Source organism: Pseudoliparis swirei, chromosome 9 (assembly GCF_029220125.1).
Source record: "Pseudoliparis swirei isolate HS2019 ecotype Mariana Trench chromosome 9, NWPU_hadal_v1, whole genome shotgun sequence".
NCBI lineage: Eukaryota > Metazoa > Chordata > Actinopteri > Perciformes > Liparidae > Pseudoliparis > Pseudoliparis swirei.
Genome location: NC_079396.1, coordinates 10,805,149 through 10,827,528, shown reverse-complemented (window position 1 = coordinate 10,827,528; position 22,380 = coordinate 10,805,149). Strand labels below are relative to the sequence as shown.

At 41.2% G+C, this 22,380-nt stretch overlaps 1 protein-coding gene across 4 annotated transcripts in view; it reads left to right on the top strand.

Moving 5' to 3' along the window:
- The window catches only part of cntn3a.1 (contactin 3a, tandem duplicate 1), a 76,724-nt gene extending 56,774 nt beyond the window's left edge, over positions 1 to 19,950 (top strand). For all 4 annotated transcript variants that reach the window (XM_056423607.1, XM_056423605.1, XM_056423609.1 and 1 more), the window contains exons 12-23: positions 4,894 to 5,021; positions 7,376 to 7,551; positions 11,234 to 11,351; positions 11,813 to 11,971; positions 12,175 to 12,324; positions 13,394 to 13,464; positions 13,860 to 14,094; positions 15,092 to 15,207; positions 15,474 to 15,660; positions 16,526 to 16,638; positions 17,695 to 17,863; positions 18,482 to 19,950. In XM_056423607.1, the coding sequence (XP_056279582.1) occupies positions 4,894 to 5,021; positions 7,376 to 7,551; positions 11,234 to 11,351; positions 11,813 to 11,971; positions 12,175 to 12,324; positions 13,394 to 13,464; positions 13,860 to 14,094; positions 15,092 to 15,207; positions 15,474 to 15,660; positions 16,526 to 16,638; positions 17,695 to 17,863; positions 18,482 to 18,573 (1,714 nt within the window). In that variant the 3' untranslated portion in view covers positions 18,574 to 19,950. The remainder of the gene's footprint in view (positions 1 to 4,893; positions 5,022 to 7,375; positions 7,552 to 11,233; positions 11,352 to 11,812; positions 11,972 to 12,174; positions 12,325 to 13,393; positions 13,465 to 13,859; positions 14,095 to 15,091; positions 15,208 to 15,473; positions 15,661 to 16,525; positions 16,639 to 17,694; positions 17,864 to 18,481) is intronic.
- Positions 19,951 to 22,380: the final 2,430 nt, after the last annotated feature.

Genomic DNA, 22,380 nt, shown 5'->3' with positions numbered 1-22,380 from the left:
TTTGGAATTACAGTAAATAGAATGGATGAAAAGCATTTTATTTTATTTTTGCTTTGCCTCAGTCACCTGTGACCCTGCCATTCATTTCCCTTTTATACACCGGGTGTTTGTGGCTCTCACCAAACTACTTTCACTTTACCGATGTTCTTCTTTTATCCTCCATCCTTGACTCTGCTCAGATTGCAGAGTGCAAAATTAATGTCCTGTAGTTTTCTTTATGTGTGCTGCAAGTTTTTTTGTACACACTTTATTCGAAGCCTTGCTGATATGCTTTTAAGGATTCATCCCCCTCCAAATGCTCAACGGTGGCCATCATCATTTGCAAAGTAAGTGAAAGGAGAGAAAAAAACTATGCTCATGTATGAATGTAATTGATGCTCTTAGATGTAACAATAGTCTTCAGATGAAAATCTAACCATGGAAAACTGGAAAACATAGACACTTTGTTCAAGCAGTGCCTTGTTGCTGACCTATCTTTCATATTTGGCTTTACGTCATCAAGCACCGTGTTGGCTGGTGAGGAAGAAGCAATACATTCAGAAATCTGTCAGGCTTCACTAATGACAGCAATCGATGAAATGAGAGTGGTGCAGTCTGTAAGTGTGGTTCAACTTCTAACCACACAACCAAGCAGGTCCAGCTTGTTGCTCTGCTGGTGAAATTGTACTGACATTAAAGACTTTGAGTTGAAACAAGTACCACTACTGAGTATCATGCTACACCTACCTCTTTTCTTTACGATGTATTTCAAGTAAGGTGTCTTAAATAATAATAATAATAATACTAATAATACTGCATTTTATTTGTAACGCACTTTTCATTCAAAATGCTATAGAGCCTGTAGATGGTTACAAAAAACTCTAATAAATAGCTAGCAGTGATTTAAGAAAAAGTCCAAAACACCTTCCTGAATAAAAAGGTTTTTAGTCTCAGAGTCCAGTTTCTGTGTTGCATTACATGTCATTTAGCTGACACTTTTATCCAAAGTGAATTAAAATAAGTGCATTCAACCATGAGTACAACCTAGAACAACAAGAATCCAAAAGCCAAACTACTAAATCACCATAAGTAAGTGCCACTGGAGTGCTAATCTGTTATTATTCGAGGTATAGTAGGAAAAGATGTGTTTTTAGTATCCGGCGGAAGATGTAGAGACTTTCTGCTGTCCTGATGTCAGTGGGGAGCTCGTTCCACCACTGAGGAGCCAGGAGAGCAAACGGTCTTTATTTTGTCGAGTGAATCGCTCGCAGTGACAGTTACAAGTCGATTGGTAGATGACGACCGGAGTGAATGTGCTGGGGTGTAAGCCTTGACCATATCCCGGATGTAGACGGGGCCCGGACCGTTCGCAGCACGGTACGCAAGAACCGAAGCATTCTGGATGAGCTGCAGAGGTCGGATGGCCTTAGCAGGAAGACCTGCCAGGAGGGATTTACAGTAGTCCAGGAGTCAGATTACCAGAGCCTGGAGCAGAACCTGTGCCGCTTTCTGAGTAAGAAGAGGACGTATTCTCCTGATGTTGTGCAGCATGTACCTACAGGAACGTGTTGTCGCAGTAATGTCGGTAGTCAGGGAGAGTTGACTGTCAAGCGTCACACCGAGGTTCCTGGCAGTCGGGGTCGGGACTAACACAGAGTTGTTGAAGGTGGTAGTCAGGTCGTCGGAGGGAGAGCCTTTCCCTGGAAGGAAAAGTAGTTCAGTTTTGTCAGGGTTGTTTTTTAGCAGGTGTGCAGACATCCACTGAGAGGTCAGTCAGACAGGCAGAGATTTGTGCTGCTACCTCTATTTCAGATGAGGGAAAGGAGAGGATCAGTTGGGTATCATCCACATAGTTATCGTAGGAAAAGCCATGCGAGCGAATGACGGAGCCGAGAGAATTTGTGTACAGAGAGAAGAAGAGGGGACCCAGGACGGAGCCTTGAGGAACCCCAGTGGTGTGACTGCAAGGTTCAAACCCTGATCCTCTCCAAGTTTCCCAGTGAGTGCGGTCGTTGAGGTAGGATGGGAAAAGGGAGAGCGCAGTGCCTGAGATACCCAGGTCCTGAAGGGAGGAAATACGGATCCGGTGGTTCACTGTGTCAATTGCCGCAGAAAGGTCGAGAAGGATAAGGACAGATGAGAAAGAGAGGCTGCTCTAGGAGTGTGAAGTTGCTCAGAGACAGCAAGGAGGGCAGTCTCTGTTGAGTGGCTGGCCTTCAATCCAGACTGGTGAGGGTCAAGAAGGTTGTTACTGTGGAGATAGGAGGACACTTGGCTCAAGATAGCTCGCTTGAGAGTTTTAGAAAGAAAAGGAAGAAGACAGACAGCGCTGTAGTTTTAGACGGGTCTATAAGGGTGGGTTTCTTCAGGAGAGGATTAATTATCGCTTCCTTCAGAGAGTTAGGGAAACAGCCAGTTGAGAGGGAGATGTTAACAAGACAGGTGAGAAAGGTAAGAAGGTCAGGAGCAATAGCCTGGAGAATGTGAGAAGGGATGGGGTCAAGGGGGCATGTGGTCGGGGGGGTGGAGGTTACCAATGTAAGCACTTGATTAGGAGACAGGAGGGGGGAAAGAGGAAAGCAAACAGGATGAAGAAGAAATTGATGGAAGTGTAGTGATAGAAGATGGATTAGTAAAGGAGCAGCATATGTCATCTATCTTGTTTGTAAAGTAGTCGACGAAGTGTCTTGGTAGAAGGGTGGAAGGAGGATGGGACAAGGAGTGTTGGCCTTCCATGGTCGCCCATGGTGCTGGGGACCCGGAGGAGCGAGCTCATGTTGCACCGTATGCAGGAAACCTGAAGGAACTGCGTTCAAATGAACACCTTTGGTTGTCACATATGCTGTACTACAGGGCTATTCAACTTCAGGAGCAAGTGGGCCGAATAAGAAAATCACGGGGGGTGTGAGGGCCGCACAGAATATTGATCAAATAATGGCTAAAAATTAAAAACAGGAATGTATATTTCCACAGGTAAACAGTCACACACGAAAATGCGTCGGTATTGTGTGGCAAAAGTGTTGCGAACAAGCATCACTATAAACATGTTTCAAAGTGTAAATATCCGCTCAAGGGAACCAGTTGTTTCAGATCCCAAACCAAACTGTTCCCATGAAAACATAAGAAATGTGACTTAATGGATCAATATAATAATATACACTTTTACTAATGCCCAAGGGGAAATTAGTTCTCTGCATTTAACCCATCCTTAGTTATTAAGGAGCAGTGGGCTGCAGTGAAGCGCCCAGGAAGCAACTGGGGGTTCAGTGCCTTGCTCAAGGACACTTCAACTTGCAACTAATGGGGAGAGCGGGGATCGAACCCACAACCTTGCGGTTGAAGGATGGCCCTCTTACCCCACTGAGCTACAGCCGCCAATATATAAATGACTTGGGATGAAACTAATATCTGGTGGCGCAGCGCACAGACTGCATGTCTTTGAGTGCAGTCTCCTTTTGCGTGAAAGGGATCGAAACCAGGTCGGGCGATCTTTTTATTTTTATTTTTTCGAAAATGTATTTCTTCCTCCGTGGCTGTGATGCACTGCTCACTTATACAATCGTAATCGCCCAAATGGATATGAACGGTGGCTTGAAGATCTCCAGCAATATGTTTGTGAATGTGTGACGAATCTGGTGAGTGAGACAGAGCCCCGCTGCAGATGTGAAGAGAACACAACGCACACGCAGGGAAACCAGTAGGTTTGAAAACCAGTAGGGGTGTAACAACGGCAACCAACACGGGTGCGTAACATAAAGATGTAACCATACAGGTTTGGTTGAGGCAACAGTGAAACTCAATGGCTCTGGGTTAGATGTCTCAATGTATAAAAGAGGCGTGTCCGTCAGTTTTATTTTTTCTTACCAAGCTATACTGATTTGCAGGCAGTCTTGCGGGCCATAGTTAAACTCAAACGGGCCGTATCCGGCCCGCGGGCCGCTAGTTGAATAGGCCTGCTGTACTAGATGCAGAGTTTCTTAGGTAACAAGCCCAATGCATTGAAATGTTTTCAATGAATTTTAGTGCATTTAGTGCTGAAGCAATATTTCCAACGCAACATGTAAGACTTATACGGTGTGAGTAGATCTATAGCATTCAGTTTTTTAGAAGGAAGGAGACTTTCCTCCCACAAAATACGCCCGCTCTGTTCTTGTCAACTCAAAAAGAAATAAAACTGTAACTAGACATGCTTTACAACACTGGACTCTGTCATTTAATTCAATTCAATTCAGTTTATTTGTATAGCCCATTTTCACAAATTACAAATTTGTCTTGGAGTGCTTTACAATCTGTACACATAGACATCCCTGTCCCAAAACCTCACATCGGATCAGGAACAACTCCCAAACAACCCTTCAGGGGGAAAAAAAGGGAAGAAAGATATTTAGATATCATTTGTGTGCATTTTGAATAGATACAATTATATCAACCCAACACTGATGTACTGTCAGTTGGCCTGATACAGTGATACATATATATATATATATATATATATATATGTATGTATATATATTAGGGCTGTCAGCGTTAACGCGTTAATCTATGCGATTAATTTGGCCGCCTTAACGCACTAAACTATTTTAACGCAATTAACGCAAATCTTTTTTTGGTCAATCCGTTTGTCTGTCAACATTTTGCGAAAAAAACAACCAATGATCACTCAGTAAATCACAAGGACCTCCCACCACACATGTGAGGCTCTATAGCAGCCTGTCAGTCAGAGAAGCAGTTTTGTCTTTAAAAAGAAGGAACAAACTTTCAATTGCGATTAATCGCGATTAAAAGTTTGTAATTAATCGCAATTTCACAATGTGCGATTAATTAGTTAATTTTTTTTAATCGATTGACAGCCCTAATATATATATATATAAATATGTATTATATAATTATCATTTCATTTGTTTTTACCCACAGAGTTACTGTGTTGGATAATGGCAGCCTACGGATTTCCAATGTGACTAAGATGGATGCTGGACTCTACACGTGTGTAGCCAGGAACCAGTTTGGAGTCGCGAGCAGTGCTGGCAGCCTTTTGGTTAAAGGTAAAATATTCTCTCTTTTTTTAAACTTTGGCTTCAAATATCTGCTCTTGTTGGTTTACTGTAAAGGGCAGCTGGATATTGCTTGTTTATTGTTTGTTATCCCCAATAGCTGTTTCATTGGTAACAACTGCTCTTACACAACACAGACCGTAACTAACTTACAGCAACAATCTCCATCTATTAAGAGAACATTGCGATTATACGAAACAGTAGAATTACCTCAACACCAAACATGCAAGATATTAAACATTTACAGCTGGTCTGCTTGTCGGTGTGTAATCCATTTGAACATCAGGACTCCTGCAGGTTTATTATCCAGCCCATAATTTACGTTTGTCAGTATTTCGGGGGAACACGAAACAAAAGATGTGTCAGTCTGCAAAAGAGGGCCCAGTGCTGCATTCAAGACGAACCAACACGGACCCTTACTGCACACTTGATGCACAAACACAGTGAAGCAGAGTTGCTGTAAAGACGTCCCTCTCTCACCTGACGGATTTACAGTCCAATTAGTTGATTGGCAGTGGCTGGAGGAAGCGAGACATGAAGATCATTGCGCTCATGCGCCTTTATGTTTAATTCATACTTTTTGCACCATGGCTCATAGCCATGCTCGGTTTGTTCAAGTTTTCAATCCATTTAAATCACACACTTCTGCAGAGCAATGCATTTTTCTAGGTCTTTCTAAAGAGCAGAGTCAACAACAGTGCTCTATATTAAAAGGCCTTTTGGTGATTCCTCTTCACAAGTTTTTTTGAATTGCAAATGAGCTTGCATAGACACAGTTTCAATCTTTTCCTATGTAAAGAGGCCTTACTGCACTGTTATACAGTGTACTGTATATTTGTATGTCTATCTATTAATAGTATTAGTAAATTATTATTCATTCAAATACTGTCCAAGGAATTCAAGGAACTGCAAAAGCATATTACATTGTAATAAAAACACAAAGAGATCTCCTAAAATATTAGTCATTGTGAATTTGATCTCGCCACCATTATGTTACTTCCTGTTTACATCACTGTATTCACAATGTTAATTATTAAGCTTAAGAGGAAACATTATTAACAATAAATAAAGAATATTTGCATTATTGATTACTCCGAAGGTTATTTTTGTAATTAATTGATGAATTGTTTCGTCTTCAAAATGTCATCACAATGTCCTGCGGCCCAAGGTAACGGCTTGTTTTTACAACAGTACAATGAAGCGGACTAAAGCAGGACTTTTTAAAAAGTTTTTTAATAAGCAGGAAGCAGTAAATGTTTTGAAATCTGAAATTATATTTTACATTAACAGTTTTATTATTAATCAACTAAATTATTAAATTTCATTAAACTGATAAGAAAAAATGCAAAAAAACAAATGTTTCATACTTTAACTTATTTGTAATTGTAATCAAGTATTTAATATATTTCAGGTATATGGGCGTAGCAACACATTTCAGAAATTCATATGCTAATTCAATTGGAAACATTAAATTTCTGCATGTATCCATACAATGAAAACCAGGGCCATGCTCGGAATACACTGAAGGTAGTAATGAGGGAGCCAATTTGTGATTTTCCTTCGTCATAAGACGAAATGAGCCTGACAGCTTAGCAATCGGAAGCAGAAAGTTTTCCCCTCTCATTTTGCATCTGGTGCCAAACTTCCATAAGACTCACCTGGAATGCACTGCCATGGCCAGTCGGCTCTCCATCCGGGGTGTGAGATAAACAAGCTGGCTTGTTTTGACAGAGCTGAATATAGACCTTTACTCCCCCTGACATGCTGCATTGGCTTTCCTGTACATTAGTTGCTTATGACATGCATGCATAATTCACAGTGCACTAGTGTATGGGCGTCTCAGCCTGTGCTCTTTTCTGTTGAATGAGACATGCAGCCAAAGATCATATTCATGTTGATGCGCCCCACACTGAGGATGAAAGAGGATGGCTTTTTGTCTCGGCACAAACAGCCAAATTATAGACTCGGCTCTGACCTGCCGTAATGGTTGAGTTTTTCCTTTTGTTTGTTTATTTCACTCCGTCGTTGTTCAGTGATACATCAGACCATACTCTGATTTATTAAACTCAAAGAAAGAGATGTGATATAAGCTCACTGGCTGAGTGAAAAGTAATATATCTTGTTTATTTTAACATCCCGGAGAGGATTTGACAAAGGGCAGGATTTGTTTTTGAGTGTGACATGTTTTTGTAATTATTTCTCTATGTCCAGGGAACATAACGCAGTATAAAACAAGCTTGTGTATTACATACACACACAGCAGAGACTAGAGTCTAGACTCTGTGAAAAAGGTCTATCAACGCTGTTGCATGGCCACCTTTCTAACTCTGTGCTCCATGTTTCAGAGCCAACAGGGATCACCAGTCCAGCAGGTCATTTGGACGTGACCGTGGGGGAGAGCATTGTGCTGCCCTGCCAGGTGTCTCATGACCTCACGCTGGACCTCAAGTTTACCTGGTTCTTCAACGAGCAGCTCATCCACTTCGGAAGCCACTGGGCGTATTTTGAAAAAGTTGGAGGAGTAAGTCATCATTAGAGGAAATGTGATATGTTGCAAGACAACTGTGAGTACAGGTACATACATATTGTTATAGAGTTGTTTAAATGACCTTTGAACACTTCATTATGAACTAAAAATGACTTTTTGAAGCACCAGATTTGTTTGTTGGCCAAGTTACATTTCCTGGGATAAAAAAACACAAACACTTTCTTCTTTCTATTTGAACGTGGTGACTGTTTGCTTATGACTTTAAAAAAGCGCCCTGCATCTGAAGGCAGGCTTAAAGCAAACAGTTACATTCTTAATAATACGCAGATTGTCAATCTCTACACACCCACTTGCTTTGAAGGATGAAATTGTACATATACAGGACTGTCTCAGAAAATTAGAATATTGTGATAAAGTTCTTTATTTTCTGTAATGCAATTAAAAAAACAAAAATGTCATGCATTCTGGATTCATTACAAATCAACTGAAATATTGCAAGCCTTTTATTCTTTTAATATTGCTGATTATGGCTTACAGCTTAAGAAAACTCTAAAATCCTATCTCATAACATTTTAATATTTCCTCAGACCAAGTAAAAAAAAAGATTTATAACAGCTGAGTGTTTGTCAAGGCTCAGGAAACCCTTGCAGGTGTTTCGAGTTAATTAGACAATTCAAGTGATTTGTTTAATACCCTACTAGTATACTTTTTTATGATATTCTAATATTTAGAGATAGGATATTTGAGTTTTCTTAAGCTGTAAGCCATAATCAGCAATAAATCAGAATAAAAGGCTTGCAATATTTCAGTTGATTTGTAATGAATCCAGAATGCATGACATTTTTGTTTTTTTAATTGCATTACAGAAAATAAAGAACTTCATCACAATATTCTAATTTTCTGAGACAGTCCTGTATACAGTAGTTTAAATCAAGGGTGTCAAAGTCACTTTAGTTCAGGGCCACATGGAGCCCAGTTCATCTTAAGCGGGCCAGACCAGTAAAACCATTGCATTATAACCTATAAGTAACAACCCCACTTTCTAAAAAGTAGAAGTACATTCTGATAACGTTCATAATTAAACAATCCATTTGCAAAACAGATGATGAGCAATCTGAGATGTCTCGCTGATCTCTCAGCTTCGACTAACGCCAGACGGCTGGTACCTCAAACCTGACGAGTAATCTACTTTCTCTGGACTCATTTATCTCTGTTCAAGTTCTCGTACTTCTCGGCATGATGAGTCTGATAGTGGCCTCGAATATTATATTCGTATTCTTTGAAAACCCGACTCAATCCACTTTTCTCCTTTTTGACACCTACTTTCACCGGCAGCACCGGCATGACCAGTGGCCTCGTCGTGATGGTGTTGCGTGACATAGCCTGTACGTAGGCACGTGGCATCTAAAACGGGGCCTGCTGCTCTTATTGAGACACCCAGTGAACAAATAGCAGAAGATATTAATTAATACAATTGTCACACTTTTCAAAGTCATTTGTTGGGCTGGATTGGCCCTGCAGGTGGGCTGGTTCTGGTTCTGGGCCTCGGACCTTATTTTAACACCATCTGGTTTAATGTGACTCATAAGGAAGTCAGCTATTTAAAATAATCGCGAACACATTTACGTCTCATTCCTCCACAGCTTCATTTCAGCTTCGTCTTTCAAGAGGCAAAGAATTGAACACTTCATGATGAATAACACAGATTACATTATCTTTTTGACTGAGCAAGAAGTGCTCGGCTGTTTGGCTTGTTGAAAACACTTCCTCCATTGACTAACGCAGCAACCAAGGAATCAATTATGCAATGTCCAGCCATGTATTACATCTGATCATCATCAAACACCAAAAAAAATTCTCTTTTAATTAGTAAAAGCAATTATTTTTTTGCATTCTGCACAATAACGACAATAAGAGCTTTTTAATTGCATTTAGCTGTGAAGTTCATCCAAGCACTTTGCATCAAACCCACGCAAACCTGTTGAGGGAAACTGTTGATATATTATTGAGAGTAGAAGGTCACAGTACTGAAAGGTTTCTGATCTATGTTGGAACGTTGTGGGCAATACAACATTATACAGATAGTTTCTTTTGAAGTGGACTATGGCATGCTCTTCACTATACTGATAGTCTGCTGTAAACTCAAGGAGATTACAGCTTGGAACATTCAATAGCGGTGAGGCATTGGCTTATATGTGAGGAGGAAGCATTATCGTTGCATTTTTACAGGCTTTGCAACATGTTGTAAATGTTCAGATATCTGTTGCAAATACCGATAAAATAGGCCGTCTCTATCCAACACAGAGTAAACTAAAGAATATCAATGTTAAGAAGGTGAGTGAGTCATACCCTAATACCTTGTACTATTGTAATTTTATAACTTCAGAAAACATGAAACGGCAAACTTGATGGCTCAGAAATTGAAACAGATTTGGCACAATGGTATATCATGGGCCTGAGTTATTTTAAAATGTACTATTAAAATGATGGCAGACTAGTAATGTTGAGAAACTCTGCAACACACCTAATTGAAGTCTGCTGGCAGAGAATGTAATGTATCCTGCAAGTGTTGAATATGAAAATGATATGCCGCCAGCATTTTGCAGTTCCAGATAGAGATGAGCTCCTTGCATGTCGTGGAGCGTATTGCTGCTGCCAGAGCTGCAGTCGCACTATTGCAGTGGCTGGGATTATGAAAATGATGGGACTCATGGTGTCTATTCAGAAAAAAGGTCCATCTGGAATTGAATGACATTTTTAAGAACACCAGTACAGTGTGAAATATACTTTCCTGCAGAAATATGATGCTGAATATCTTTGGTCTGATGTGTTATATTACTTCAGGTGGAAGGGAGACGTGTTCAGTATTGAGTTGAAAGATATTAACTGATATAAACTGAATGTTACTGTACATCTTTGTAATTATAAAACCTTCTTTTCATGGAACCCAACATCCCATAAATGATGTCAGCATTGACATAAAGCAATATCGGTGCCTTTTAGGCACAGACTTTACCTGCAATGGAGAGAGAAGTAATTTACCTTTTTTATTCTGTCTAGAAGCCACACAAAATACATGTACGGTATTTTGCGGGTCTTTTTACGGTCTCACTTAATTTAATAAGTACGGCTCGAGGTTATTTTTTCCTGCTTTATCTAAAATGTTCCAGATTGAGAGATCTGTGACCCGCTCCATCCCCAGCTATATTATTTTAATGATGGCAGGGACTTTCAAAGAGTGAATGACTTGCAGCAACAGCATTTTTATTTTCATAAAATGTCCCTGATTATACATCAAAGTAATTATCAACTCTAATTTTGTTTCGCAGTCCCTTACTTTCATATCAGATAAGCCATCAGTATAACGTTAAAGTTCAAAGCTAATAATGCACTTGGCATTGAATGGTTGTCTGTCGATTAAATTGAATCAGAAGGAATAAAAGGGAACGAGCTGAAAGAAGAAAGAAGAGCTTTTTTAATTCCAGCAAAAAGCTATCCTCACAAATGATGAAAAAACACTTCACTCAATCATTTGCTGCGTACCTGACTCTCTGGACGTGTGTTTTCCTTTTCTCTTCTCTCATAATGTAATAAATTAAATGCCAAAATAAATCACTGTGACATTCTGCAGTCCTTTTCTTCAGTTTGCAACATTTTATTGACTTTCTACTCCACTTTCTTACTCTTTTTTTTCTCCTAACTTGTGCACTGACAGCGCTCGGCTGGTGACATCATGATCCGGAACATTCAACTGAGGCATGCTGGGAAATATACGTGTGCTGTTCAGACCAAGGTTGATAGTGTGTCTATTGCCACTGATGTGGTTGTCAGAGGTAAGGAACTTTTTATTCTTTTAATTAACTAAACCTGAAAGTCAGATTTGTTGTTCTGCGTTAAGGAATAATGGCACAACCACGGTATTTACACTACACTACGTTGAGCAAATCCTTTTTTTACTGCAAACTCTTGGGTTAATATAATACCCCTCATAAAAGTTGACATTTGTTCAGGATTTGTGCATTTCCCTTGCAGTATCCTTCGATAATTGTATTACAATAAGCTGCACACGTATTGTTTGTTCTTTTCTGCTACTCGGGTAAACAATGTCATCTTTGGACTGGTGGTAGTTCAGTATTGCACTTACAGCTTTCCTAATACTCGCTCTCTAATCAGTTTGTATCATCTGCTCTAATTATGGCTCACCAACCATGTATCCCGGTTCCGCCTCTTGTCTGCATTAATCTCTACAGTATGAATCTTCCTGTGCAATTACACTCACTAATTATCCTTCCAGGTCCCCCGGGCCCACCTGTTGACTGCCAGGTGACGGCGATGACCGAGACCACTGCCTCTCTGTTCTGGGGACCCGGGATGGACAATCACAGCCCCATCACCAGCTACTCCATCCAGGCCAGGACTACCTTCTCTCTCGGGTGGCAAACCGTGACTACCGGTAGGCTGCTCTCATCTGACAGTCTGACTGTGGGTTGAGTGAATGTGAAGTTATGAGATTAAAAAGAGGGAATGGGATGAGAGCGGTATCCTTTTCAAACGCCACACATGAAGTGGGTAAATATCACATCATCAGCTTGCCGAACTCTCTGAGACATATCTTGCAGGGTTTTGATGAAAGGTTATTTCTGTGATGTCTCTCAGTTCCTGAGCTGCTTGGGGGCAAGCAGCTGTCTTCCTCTGTCATTGACTTGAGTCCATGGGTGGAGTACGAGTTCAGAGTCCTGGCAACAAACGGCATCGGAACAGGAGAGCCCAGCAAACCGTCCAAAAAGGCCCGCACCAAAGAAATGCGTACGTATCAGAAGCTCCTTACATTTCCCCCGCTGCCAACAGTGGCACAAATTGTTTGCAAATCATGCCCAGGACGGCAATTAGATCCCTCCAAAGAACTTTATTGTACGAGTGCATTTCAGAGAATTCTCTGCTTCTTCAGGGCGCACAGCACAGGAATTAATTAAGTACACAATAAATGTGTTGATGCCTCGCAGCTCTCGTCTCACAGCTTCATCCATGTCTGTGTGGGGAACGGGCAATGTATAGGAAATACTAATGAATACCGTATCTTTGGTTCACAACCAAAATGAATCAAATCTAGACAACAGTAGATTAAAAAAGAGATTTTCAAATGCAAAAAAAAAAGGAATTTATTTAAATGAATCACCCTGACTTTGTAAATTAGTGACCATAAATACAGAGTTGTTATACATAACTGCAGGTACATACACCTACATATACAGATGAATAGATAAGTACATATATACAAACAAACACTTATATGTATACATATCAAACCATACAGCAATATATTGTCTCGTAATAACCAACCAATAAAAAGACCCTCTAACCAAGAGCAGGGCACTACTGTATGGCTTCATAAGATGTTTAAAATTAAAGTTGTTGTATCCACTCTGCTGCACATCAAAAGGCAAATTCTGGTTTTACACAAAGTCTGTTAACAGGAAGGAGAAAAAAGTATAACCCGTTTTATGGGTCCAGAGGCTGCACTAAATCTATTCCATTGCCTTATGTAATGTCGCTGTGAAAAATTGGTTGGTGGCTAAAGACTTTAAGTTTGAATGAGAAAAATAAATGTTGTTAGAAAGAGGTGAGATCACCAGACCGCTGTATCCCACTCCTTATCTCTGCTTGAGGCTAGCGGCTCAAGGATGGAGCAGTCTACATTTATTAAGAAAGGTCTAATTCTTGAAAATGTTGAACAATATTATATGTTCACTCTGTAACTTTGCTTGCTGCTACTACAACCAAATTCCCCCCCGGGGGATGAATAAAGAAAATCCATTTCTTATTGCAGCTAAGTGAATATACAAACTGGTCCTTCTAACACTGGTTGACCTGTTAGTTCCCAGGGTGACTCCATCAAGAGTGAACGGTGGCGGTGGGGGACGTTCAGAGCTGGTCATCACTTGGGAGGTAAACTTGTATTTATATATATATATATATATACAGACACATTATATATATATATAACATATAAAAATATAAAGTCTATATATATATATATATATAATGTATATTTATATATATTTGGACAAACACACACACATATTAAACATTAATTAATGTTTGTATATTTCTTATATTTTTTTCATGTTAAATTTAATAGTCATGATTTTATTATATTTCTCCTCAGTATAAAACCACTTAACTGGACAGAGAGATGAGTTCATGCAATGCTTGCAAGAATATTACTGCCCTCAGCAGTATTGCTTCACTAATCCGTGCATAGCTGCATTTCTTTTCGGGATTAATGTTCTATCTGTAAGATCCGTCATCGTCAGTCCTTCCTCTGACCACTACCTCCTTAGCCGGTTCCAGAGGAGCTGCAGAGAGGTCTGGGCTTTGGCTACGTGGTGGCGTTCCGCCCACTTGGGGCGCAAGGATGGATGCAGGCTGCTGTCACGTCTCCGGACGCCTCTAGATATGTGTTCAAGAATGAGAGCATCCCTCCCTTCTGCCCTTACCAAGTCAAAGTCGGGGTTTACAACAACAAGGGAGAAGGCCCTTTTAGTCCAGTGACCACCATCTACTCAGCGGAGGAAGGTGTGTACTAACACGACTTTAGCTTGACTCCGGGAATGTACTGCAATGAGTCATTTTTAGATCAGTTTTTATTTTGATGGCACTTTTAGTAATTTACATTTTAAACTCCTACTGCCTCAAAGCCATGCATGAAGAGCAAGTGGGCCAACAACTGTTAACATTTGTCAATTAAAAACAACTTTCACTCAAAGTGAACTCTGGAAAATGTTCGATGTAACATAGAATCCAGTTTCCTAACAACTTGACAGGATAAAAAAAAGGCTGTTAATAATTCAATTCAATTCAGTTTATTTGTATAGCCCAATTTCACAAATTACAAATTTGTCTCGGAGTGCTTTACAATCTGAACACATAGACATCCCTGCCCCAAAACCTCGCATCGGATCAGGAAAAACTCCCAAATAACCCTTCAGGGGGGAAAAAAGGGAAGAAACCTTCAGGAGAGCAACAGAGGAGGATCCCTCTCCAGGATGGACAGGTGGAACAGATGTAATGTGTACAGAAGGACAGATTTAGAGTTAAAACACATTCAATGAATATGACAGAGTGTATGAATAGTTCATAGTAGGCATATTCCACGATGGAGACCTCCACGATCCATCAGGCAGATGGAGGTAGAGAGGAGGAGTGGGCGGAGTCTCAACAGTGGGCGGAGTCTCAACAGGGTAGTGGCGTAATGTGATTGATGTGTTTCCACATGATCACAAAACAAATTATGTTTTGTTTTAATTGTTGTGCATTTATTCATGAAAAGTTAATGTTGCAGAATAATACATGAGATTTTTCTGTACAGAGATATTAATTAAAGACTTAAGTTTTTAGGGGCTAAAATGTTCTATTCAGCGGACTTTGCAGGACTTAATGTTGTCACACTCACACAGGCATACGCATAGATCGGATGGAGCTATAGTTTATTCAATAAGTCGTTCTTAGACGTGGGTGGAGTGAATCTGTGCCTTCTTCCTTATCCTGACTCTCCTGCACACGTGCCTTTCAGAGCCCAGCAGAGCTCCAGGGAGGCTGAGGGCAAAGAGTGTTTCAGCGTCCGAGGCAGAGGTCACCTGGAAGCCGCTGGCCTGGAGCAACAACCGCAGACGCATCCTGGGCTATGAGGTCAAACCAACACACCCCCACAATATGAATTGTAGAAATGTAGTGGACAGTGCCAACAGCTCATTGCATATCTTGGATAACAATACAATAACCCTTTTGTATTCATGTCTGTATGATTGTTTGCGCATGAAGTCACCCACAGTATGAGCATGATGAAGCCCCCCAGGCTCCATGAACACACTGGTGCAGTTACAGATGGAAGTATCGAGTAACAAATCAGATGCACGCTGTTGAAGTATAATCTGTGTATTGTTGTGTGATTTTAGTTGCAGTACTGGGGTGAGAGGAAGAAGCAGGACACAGCCAGTGTGATCAGGACGGTGGGAAATAAAACGTCCGTCCTCGTCAGGGATCTGGAGGGCAGCAGGACCTATTACATGTCCCTGCGCGCCTATAACAGTGCTGGAGTGGGTCCACAGAGCCTCATCGTCAATGTCACAACCAAGAAGCCACGTAAGGGCTCTCAGCACAGTGTGGGGACTTGTGCTTGTGTGTTACCTCTGGCGAGAGGTGCACGGTCCATTTGGTATATATTTAATTTCAGCAATAATATTTTACCAATTGGAGTGAAAGTAGAGAATAGTCACTACACAGGAGCACCATAAAGTGCATTATTTATTTTACTGCCTCACCTCGGATCGAGTCCTGGCCGAGGAACCCTTGTTGATCGTCCTCTCTCTCTCTCTCTCTCTCTCTCTCTCTCTCTCTCTCTCTCTCCCCTCCTGACCCACACACACACACAAGTCTTACAAACATGAACAATGTGAAACTGAGGGACATCATGTAGCACTCACTTGTCATTTGGTTGACGTGGTAAACCTCTGATGTCGGTCACTGTTTAATTCACGGTCACACTGTGTGATTTGACATGCAGGCCTCGCTGGAAAATGATGTTGTTCCCCGCTGGCAGGTTTCCGATAAACATGAGTTAACTCCTCTGAATATTGTTTCACACTTTTCTTTCTAGAAGTCACCTGCATGTCAATGAGCGTACAGTACACCTGTGTGCGCTGGCAGAGCAGAGCTCTGACCGATGAGCAGCATATCTTCATCTAAGTTAATGATATAATATCAGTTTCCTTTGTCTCACACTCACATGTTTCTTCTTCATTCACCCCAACCACCTCCTTTAAAAAACAGTCGTCCACTCAATCCCACACACATACAGTCTTCCTCGAGTCACTGCTCACTCCTAACAGTGGGATGATGGACTGATAATGAAAAAACTCCTTCATGCTGAGTTGATTCTGGACTTTACCGTTCATCGACCGGGGGGAATGTTGTTTTACTGCCTCCTCTTCCTCTCCTCTTCCTCCAGCGCCAAGTCAAGCCCCGGTCAAAATAATGTGGAACACTTCCAACTCCAAGGTCATCCTGAGGTGGGACCAAGTACACGCTCTGGAGAATGAGTCAGAAGTCACAGGATATAAGGTAAGAAGTGGAGAGATGTCCTCTTCTCCACCAGAGAGTGCTTTAACTGGACTTCTCTGATGAGTGATTGGTATTATATATTGTAACATAAAAGAGAATGACAGAAGAGTTGATCAATTTATTTAAAATGAGTACACCTTCTTATTTTGGTAATTTCCAATTTTGACTGCACTCATTCATGGATACTATACTCTGATTCTTCTGATAACTAAGGAGGCATCTAAACTTTTTCACACAAAAGTTAACTCCATTAAATTTGGAAGTGCAGCTCGCCTCTAACTATTTCATAGGAAAGTTAGTTGGGGTGCAATGGAGCTGCATATTAATTTTTTATTATTATTAAAATGTTCTTCTCCTAGAATAATAATCCCCTGATAGCCACAACGCCCACATCCTATTCTTTTTTTGCCACATAATTTCCGCAACAGACAAAGATCCACAACGTTTGTGATTGTTTCTCAAGAGAGGAATCAATACAGGACGTGTACACACAGTATATTCACTGCCATCTTCCCAGATTGGGACATTTGACTTAGCATGGCAGTATTAAAAGCCCAGTATATGTTTTAATGATAACTTCAAAAAGTACATTTGAGGTTATGAAGTGCCATTTGGCTTATCAATACAAAAAAGAAAGTTCACACGTACATTTGCAGTCTCGTTGGTTGCTGCACATTATTCTCACCCCGTACAAGGGGTCTCCTGAGAGGGGGGCTGACTGTCTCGTACAATGGGTAGATTCATCCCCAGAGTCGCGCTGCAGCTGACTGGATTGATGCTTCTCCACATTCCCCTTATCGTTGCTGCACCCTCCACTCTGGTGGTCCATCACAGCCATGTGCAGCTATCTACAGTAAGAGCCATCTTGTTAGTTTCAGTGGGAGCGCATTGCATCTCACCGAGCTGTCTGAACGAAACACAAGCTGGAACTTTGATGTTCTTGTCAGTGCACCGACAAGGACGCTCTGCAACCCCTCGTATGATTCGCTGTTTCTCCAGTGGTTTCAGGCCATGCCTCACACACTGTCGTCATCTGTACCTCTCTGCTTCCTGCAGGTGATGTACAGCCAGGACAAACACAGCCATCCCAGTGTGGTGGAGACCAACACCACCTCCTTGGAGTTGTCACTACCGGTCAACCAGGACTACGTTATCCAGATTAAACCCTTCAGCGAGGGAGGGGAAGGCAGCAGCAGCAGCCAGATTACCATCCCCAAGATAGCAGGTTGGGCCAGAGACGGGAAACATGAAAACGAACCCTGTGTCGGCCTGTGAGGCGTCGCTTCAGTTTATTAGTTTTGAGGTTTCATGAAAAATTGAACTGTAGATACCCGATAACCGGTGTTTTGAGCACGCTAAATATATTGTGTGCTACTCTCTAACTTGAACTGCACTGTAAACAGCATGTTATGTAGCTGCATTGCATTATGGTCTTTGTAGGCGTCTATAGATAAATGGGTATCCTTGACATTTCGATGAGGTATTTTCCCTGACCATGACAGGTTGGTGCAAAATGGGCAGTCTTCAAATAAGCCTTTTATCTTTGAAGCTAAGTGTAAATGTTTTGTTGTCTCAGCTGTAAAATAACAGTCTCTTATTCACAGTCTGAGAAATAAACATGTCAACAACAACAAGGCTGAGACATGCAGAGAATAGCGTACCAGTGCCATCTATTGACCTATACGTGTACTCGCACAACGCTATCATTATTTGTACTGAATGCATTTCATATGTTGCCTGCTGTATTCTTTTATTTTGAAAATGAATGTGAGACCGTCACATCAACTTTACCCACGTTTTAAGAGCAACATTTGAAGTCATTGTGTTGTGTTTTGTATTCCAGGCTCCATCGCCAAAGGAGCAGCCCCAGAGTCTTCTGCATTTCCATTGGTCCACCTTGCAGCGTTAATCCTCACAGCGAGGACGGTACTATGACAAACGTCTGCATCCACCAGGCACTAGAGCTGCTCATCACTGGAGAAGGAGGAACGGCAGGTCAGAGACGAGAAGAGGCTGGCAGCCACATCTCCTCCTGCTCCCTTCCCCACCCTGCTATGTCTTTACTGTTTTTTCTACAAAGATCTCTTTGTGAGGAAGAATCCGGCCCTTCCATCTTTCTAAGAGTTCTTGAAAGGAACTGTCTCTTTCAGAAGTATGTATGGCACTGAAAGGACACCGTGACTCTGCTGCAGTCTCTTTGAAGATGTTTCTTTCTTTGCCATTTTCTTACCAGTGGATATTCTCACTTGGTTTTAACCTTGGAGGTCCAGCGATGTGTGATGCACCATAGGATGTGTATATGTTTTTCTCTGTGGGACGGTGCAGGCTCTTTTAAACAGATATTGTGTGTAGCTCTGGACTTTTCTTGGATGCTGGGATTTGATCTAAACTGGGCTTGAGGAGACCTGACATGGCTCATATTTATGTGAGTGAAGTTGTATTCATGTTTGGTTCAGGAGCAATGGGGGAAGTAAGTTGCCTCCTCTCTGCAGACGATAGTCTTTGGGAAGCTTCCTGACCCGTCGAAGGGAAACCAACTGTTACTCATCCCTGCCAGATAAAGGGCGCTAAACCTCATTGCTTTATGATAAACCAGAATTTGGGACCTTAGTAACTTTACATGGATTTTATTCATGCTTTTATGTTCCACCACATTACATCGAAAGCTCAGAGTTGCCATGAAACTGACTGTAACCAAAGGTAAAGCCGACTTGGTTCAATACCACCTGTTGTATCATTGTGAGAAAATGCAGCGCCGACACCCCCAATATGGCTCCCATTGTAAACGGCAGCCTTGTGTTGGTGCTTTGATGTCTTACCTTCCTCCCTCATCCATGACAAGTCTGGCACGCTAAGCATTTAGAGCCCCATTGTTGTACACTGTATGTATGAAATCCTCAGGTCCCAAATGAGCCTTAAGTCTTATGATTATTATCCACGTTATTATGATTGAAGAGTTTTATTTATTTTCCTCTATTTATTTGCGTTGTATTTTGGCTCACTCATGCTATAATTTATGAATAACTGACCATACTATATGCTTTAGTGAGATGTTTCACTTTTGTTACATTTTAGATTATATTTTGGGCTCAGAAATAACATGACTTTCTCCTAAATCTTCATGATGCGCATTGTGATGCAGTACACGTGGCAGTGATTACTGACTTTTTTAACGTAGCTTATTAAAAAGTAGTGATGGTGTTTTACTATCTAGTAAAATACTTTTTAGCTGCTGTTTGGCATGAGATTGGTCAGTGTACGTACCTATGTCTGAATGGATCAACCTGCTTTTAATAAACATGATGCCATTTTTCTTATTTCCTTCTTTGCTGTCAAAAGAGGCAGAAAGGCTTTACCAGGCCACGCTCTGAAGTAACGCTCTGTTGGTCTTACTTAGAAGATGGACTTTGTTCTGGACTTTGAGGTAAGCTTCTTTCAGTTTCATAGTTATGGATGTGTGCTGTGGAGGACCCAATCGCAGCAGCTTGAAAATCAAAGTGAGGACTTTATTTTCCTAATAAGCCAGAAAAACAACAAAGAATAAAACAAACAAAACAACGACCAGAACTGTCCAGTGAATCCAGAAGACTTCTTTCCTTCGCTGGAGTCGGGAGGACAACTGGACCAAACTCTACTCCGGGGCACGGTCGAGATCGACATGAACTAAATGTTCCAACTCACGAGAAGAACCAGACCGGTGACCGGCACCAACTGACAACACGCCCGGGAACGGCGTGGTCCTTAAATCAGCCGATGGAGAGGAGGGGAGAGGAGAGCGTAGGTAGGCTGACTCAAAGAAAAACATCAAGCACATGGCCGACAGTAAGACAACAGACAGGAGGGGAAGAACAGGGGAGCACACGCTATCACAACACTCATTGCTTTGACATCAAGATTATACTTTACACAGTGGTTACAGTTGATGATACAAATACACAATAAATACACTTTGAGTAAAGTTACTTTTAGTGTGTATGACTGCACATAAACCTCTACAACAACTTCGACTAATCTGACTCACAATTTGTCAAATGAAGTCCGTGAAACCCTCAACCACACGGACTGTGTGTGTGATGACAGACCAACTAAGTGCAATCTCAGAAAAGGAAATAATAGTTTGTCTTTGTTGGTAGAAATTGTCGTATTTCATCACTTCATCATTTCAAAGGGGAACGGGTTGGCACGTTCTCTCTGGGCTTCTTCCCCCCCCAAGACAAGCAGCTTGGAGCATTTGGAGGCTCTAAATTCCCCGTAAGTGTCTATATGGGCGTGAGTTGTTGTCCCTATATGTGTTATGCAGGTTTGGACAATGGAATTGAATTATACACTACCGTTCAAAAGTTTGGGGTCACTTAGAAATGTCTTTATTTTTCAAAGAAAACCACTGTTTTTTCAATAAAGATAACATTAATCAAAAATACACACTCTACATTGTTAATGTGGTAAATGACGATTCTAGGTGGAAATGTCTGGTTTCTAATGAAATATCTCCATAGGTGTATAGAGGCCCATTTCCATCAACTATCACTCCAGTGTTCTAATGGTACATTGTGTTTGCTAATCGCCTTAGAAGACTAATGTCTGATGAGAAAACCCTTGTGCAATTATGTTAGCACAGCTGAAAACAGTTATGCTGGTGATATAAGCTATACAACTGGCCTTCCTTTGAGCTTGAAGTTTGAAGGACAAAATTAATACTTCAAATATTAATCATTATTTCTAATAATGTCAATGTCTTGACTATATTTTCTATGAAATGTTCAATTCATTTGATAAATAAAAGTGAGTTTTCATGGAAGACACGAAATTGTCTGGATGACCCCAAACTTTTGAACAGTAGTGTATATCGATTTCAAAGAAAGGGCAACTTGCTCCCTTCCCTCACATCAACACCAAGTGATGTTTCCAATGCGTATGCAGAAGATTCACAAAGCATTCACATATTGAGGTAGAAACGTATGTAATTATAAACTATATGAAACTCTGGAGGACTGACTTGAACCAGTGATGCTTACGGCCCATTTCTCCTCACAAGAAGTGATTTAATTCTTCGGGGTTTCTTGGATTTGGTGCTTCAGTGGTCCTTTGAATTAAAGATCAGGACTTGGTCAATTCAAAATGTAAATGTGAGTCTCTTTCAGCCCTTTTGTTGGAAATGTATTTCTGGCTGTGTGTCTCAACACCTTGACACACGCCAGAGAGAAAAGAGCAGCGCTCCTTCTCTGTTCTCCTGATCAATGTTCTGAAAACAGATACCCAAAGTGCAATCAATATCGGCTCAATCTGCACCTGTGAACTGAATGTGTTGTCTTCCGCTGGGCTTTGCTTGGTCCTCTCTCTCCTTGCTATAACGCAGAGGGGCGCATCAGGAGTTGTTTCATGCCATCGGGTTGTGTTAAACTGAGGAGATTCATATCCTCTCAATCTCTAACCCCCCCCTCCCAAAATGAGGAGATGCCATAATGTTTGATGCCATAATCAATCGTATGAAAGCTTAATTCCGAGGTTAATTAACTAATTGAACATATTGGATTGTGTGCTATTCTCTGACTGATTGGACCTGATGCCATGGCCCTGCTGATGCTCCGCCCACTCCTCCTCTCTACCTCCATCTGCCTGATGGATCATGGAGGTCTTGATCGTGAACCATGACTACTACCAACTATTCACACACTGTCCTCCTCATTGAATGTGTTGTTACTCTGTAATGACTCCTTCTGTACACATGGCATCTCTTGCTTC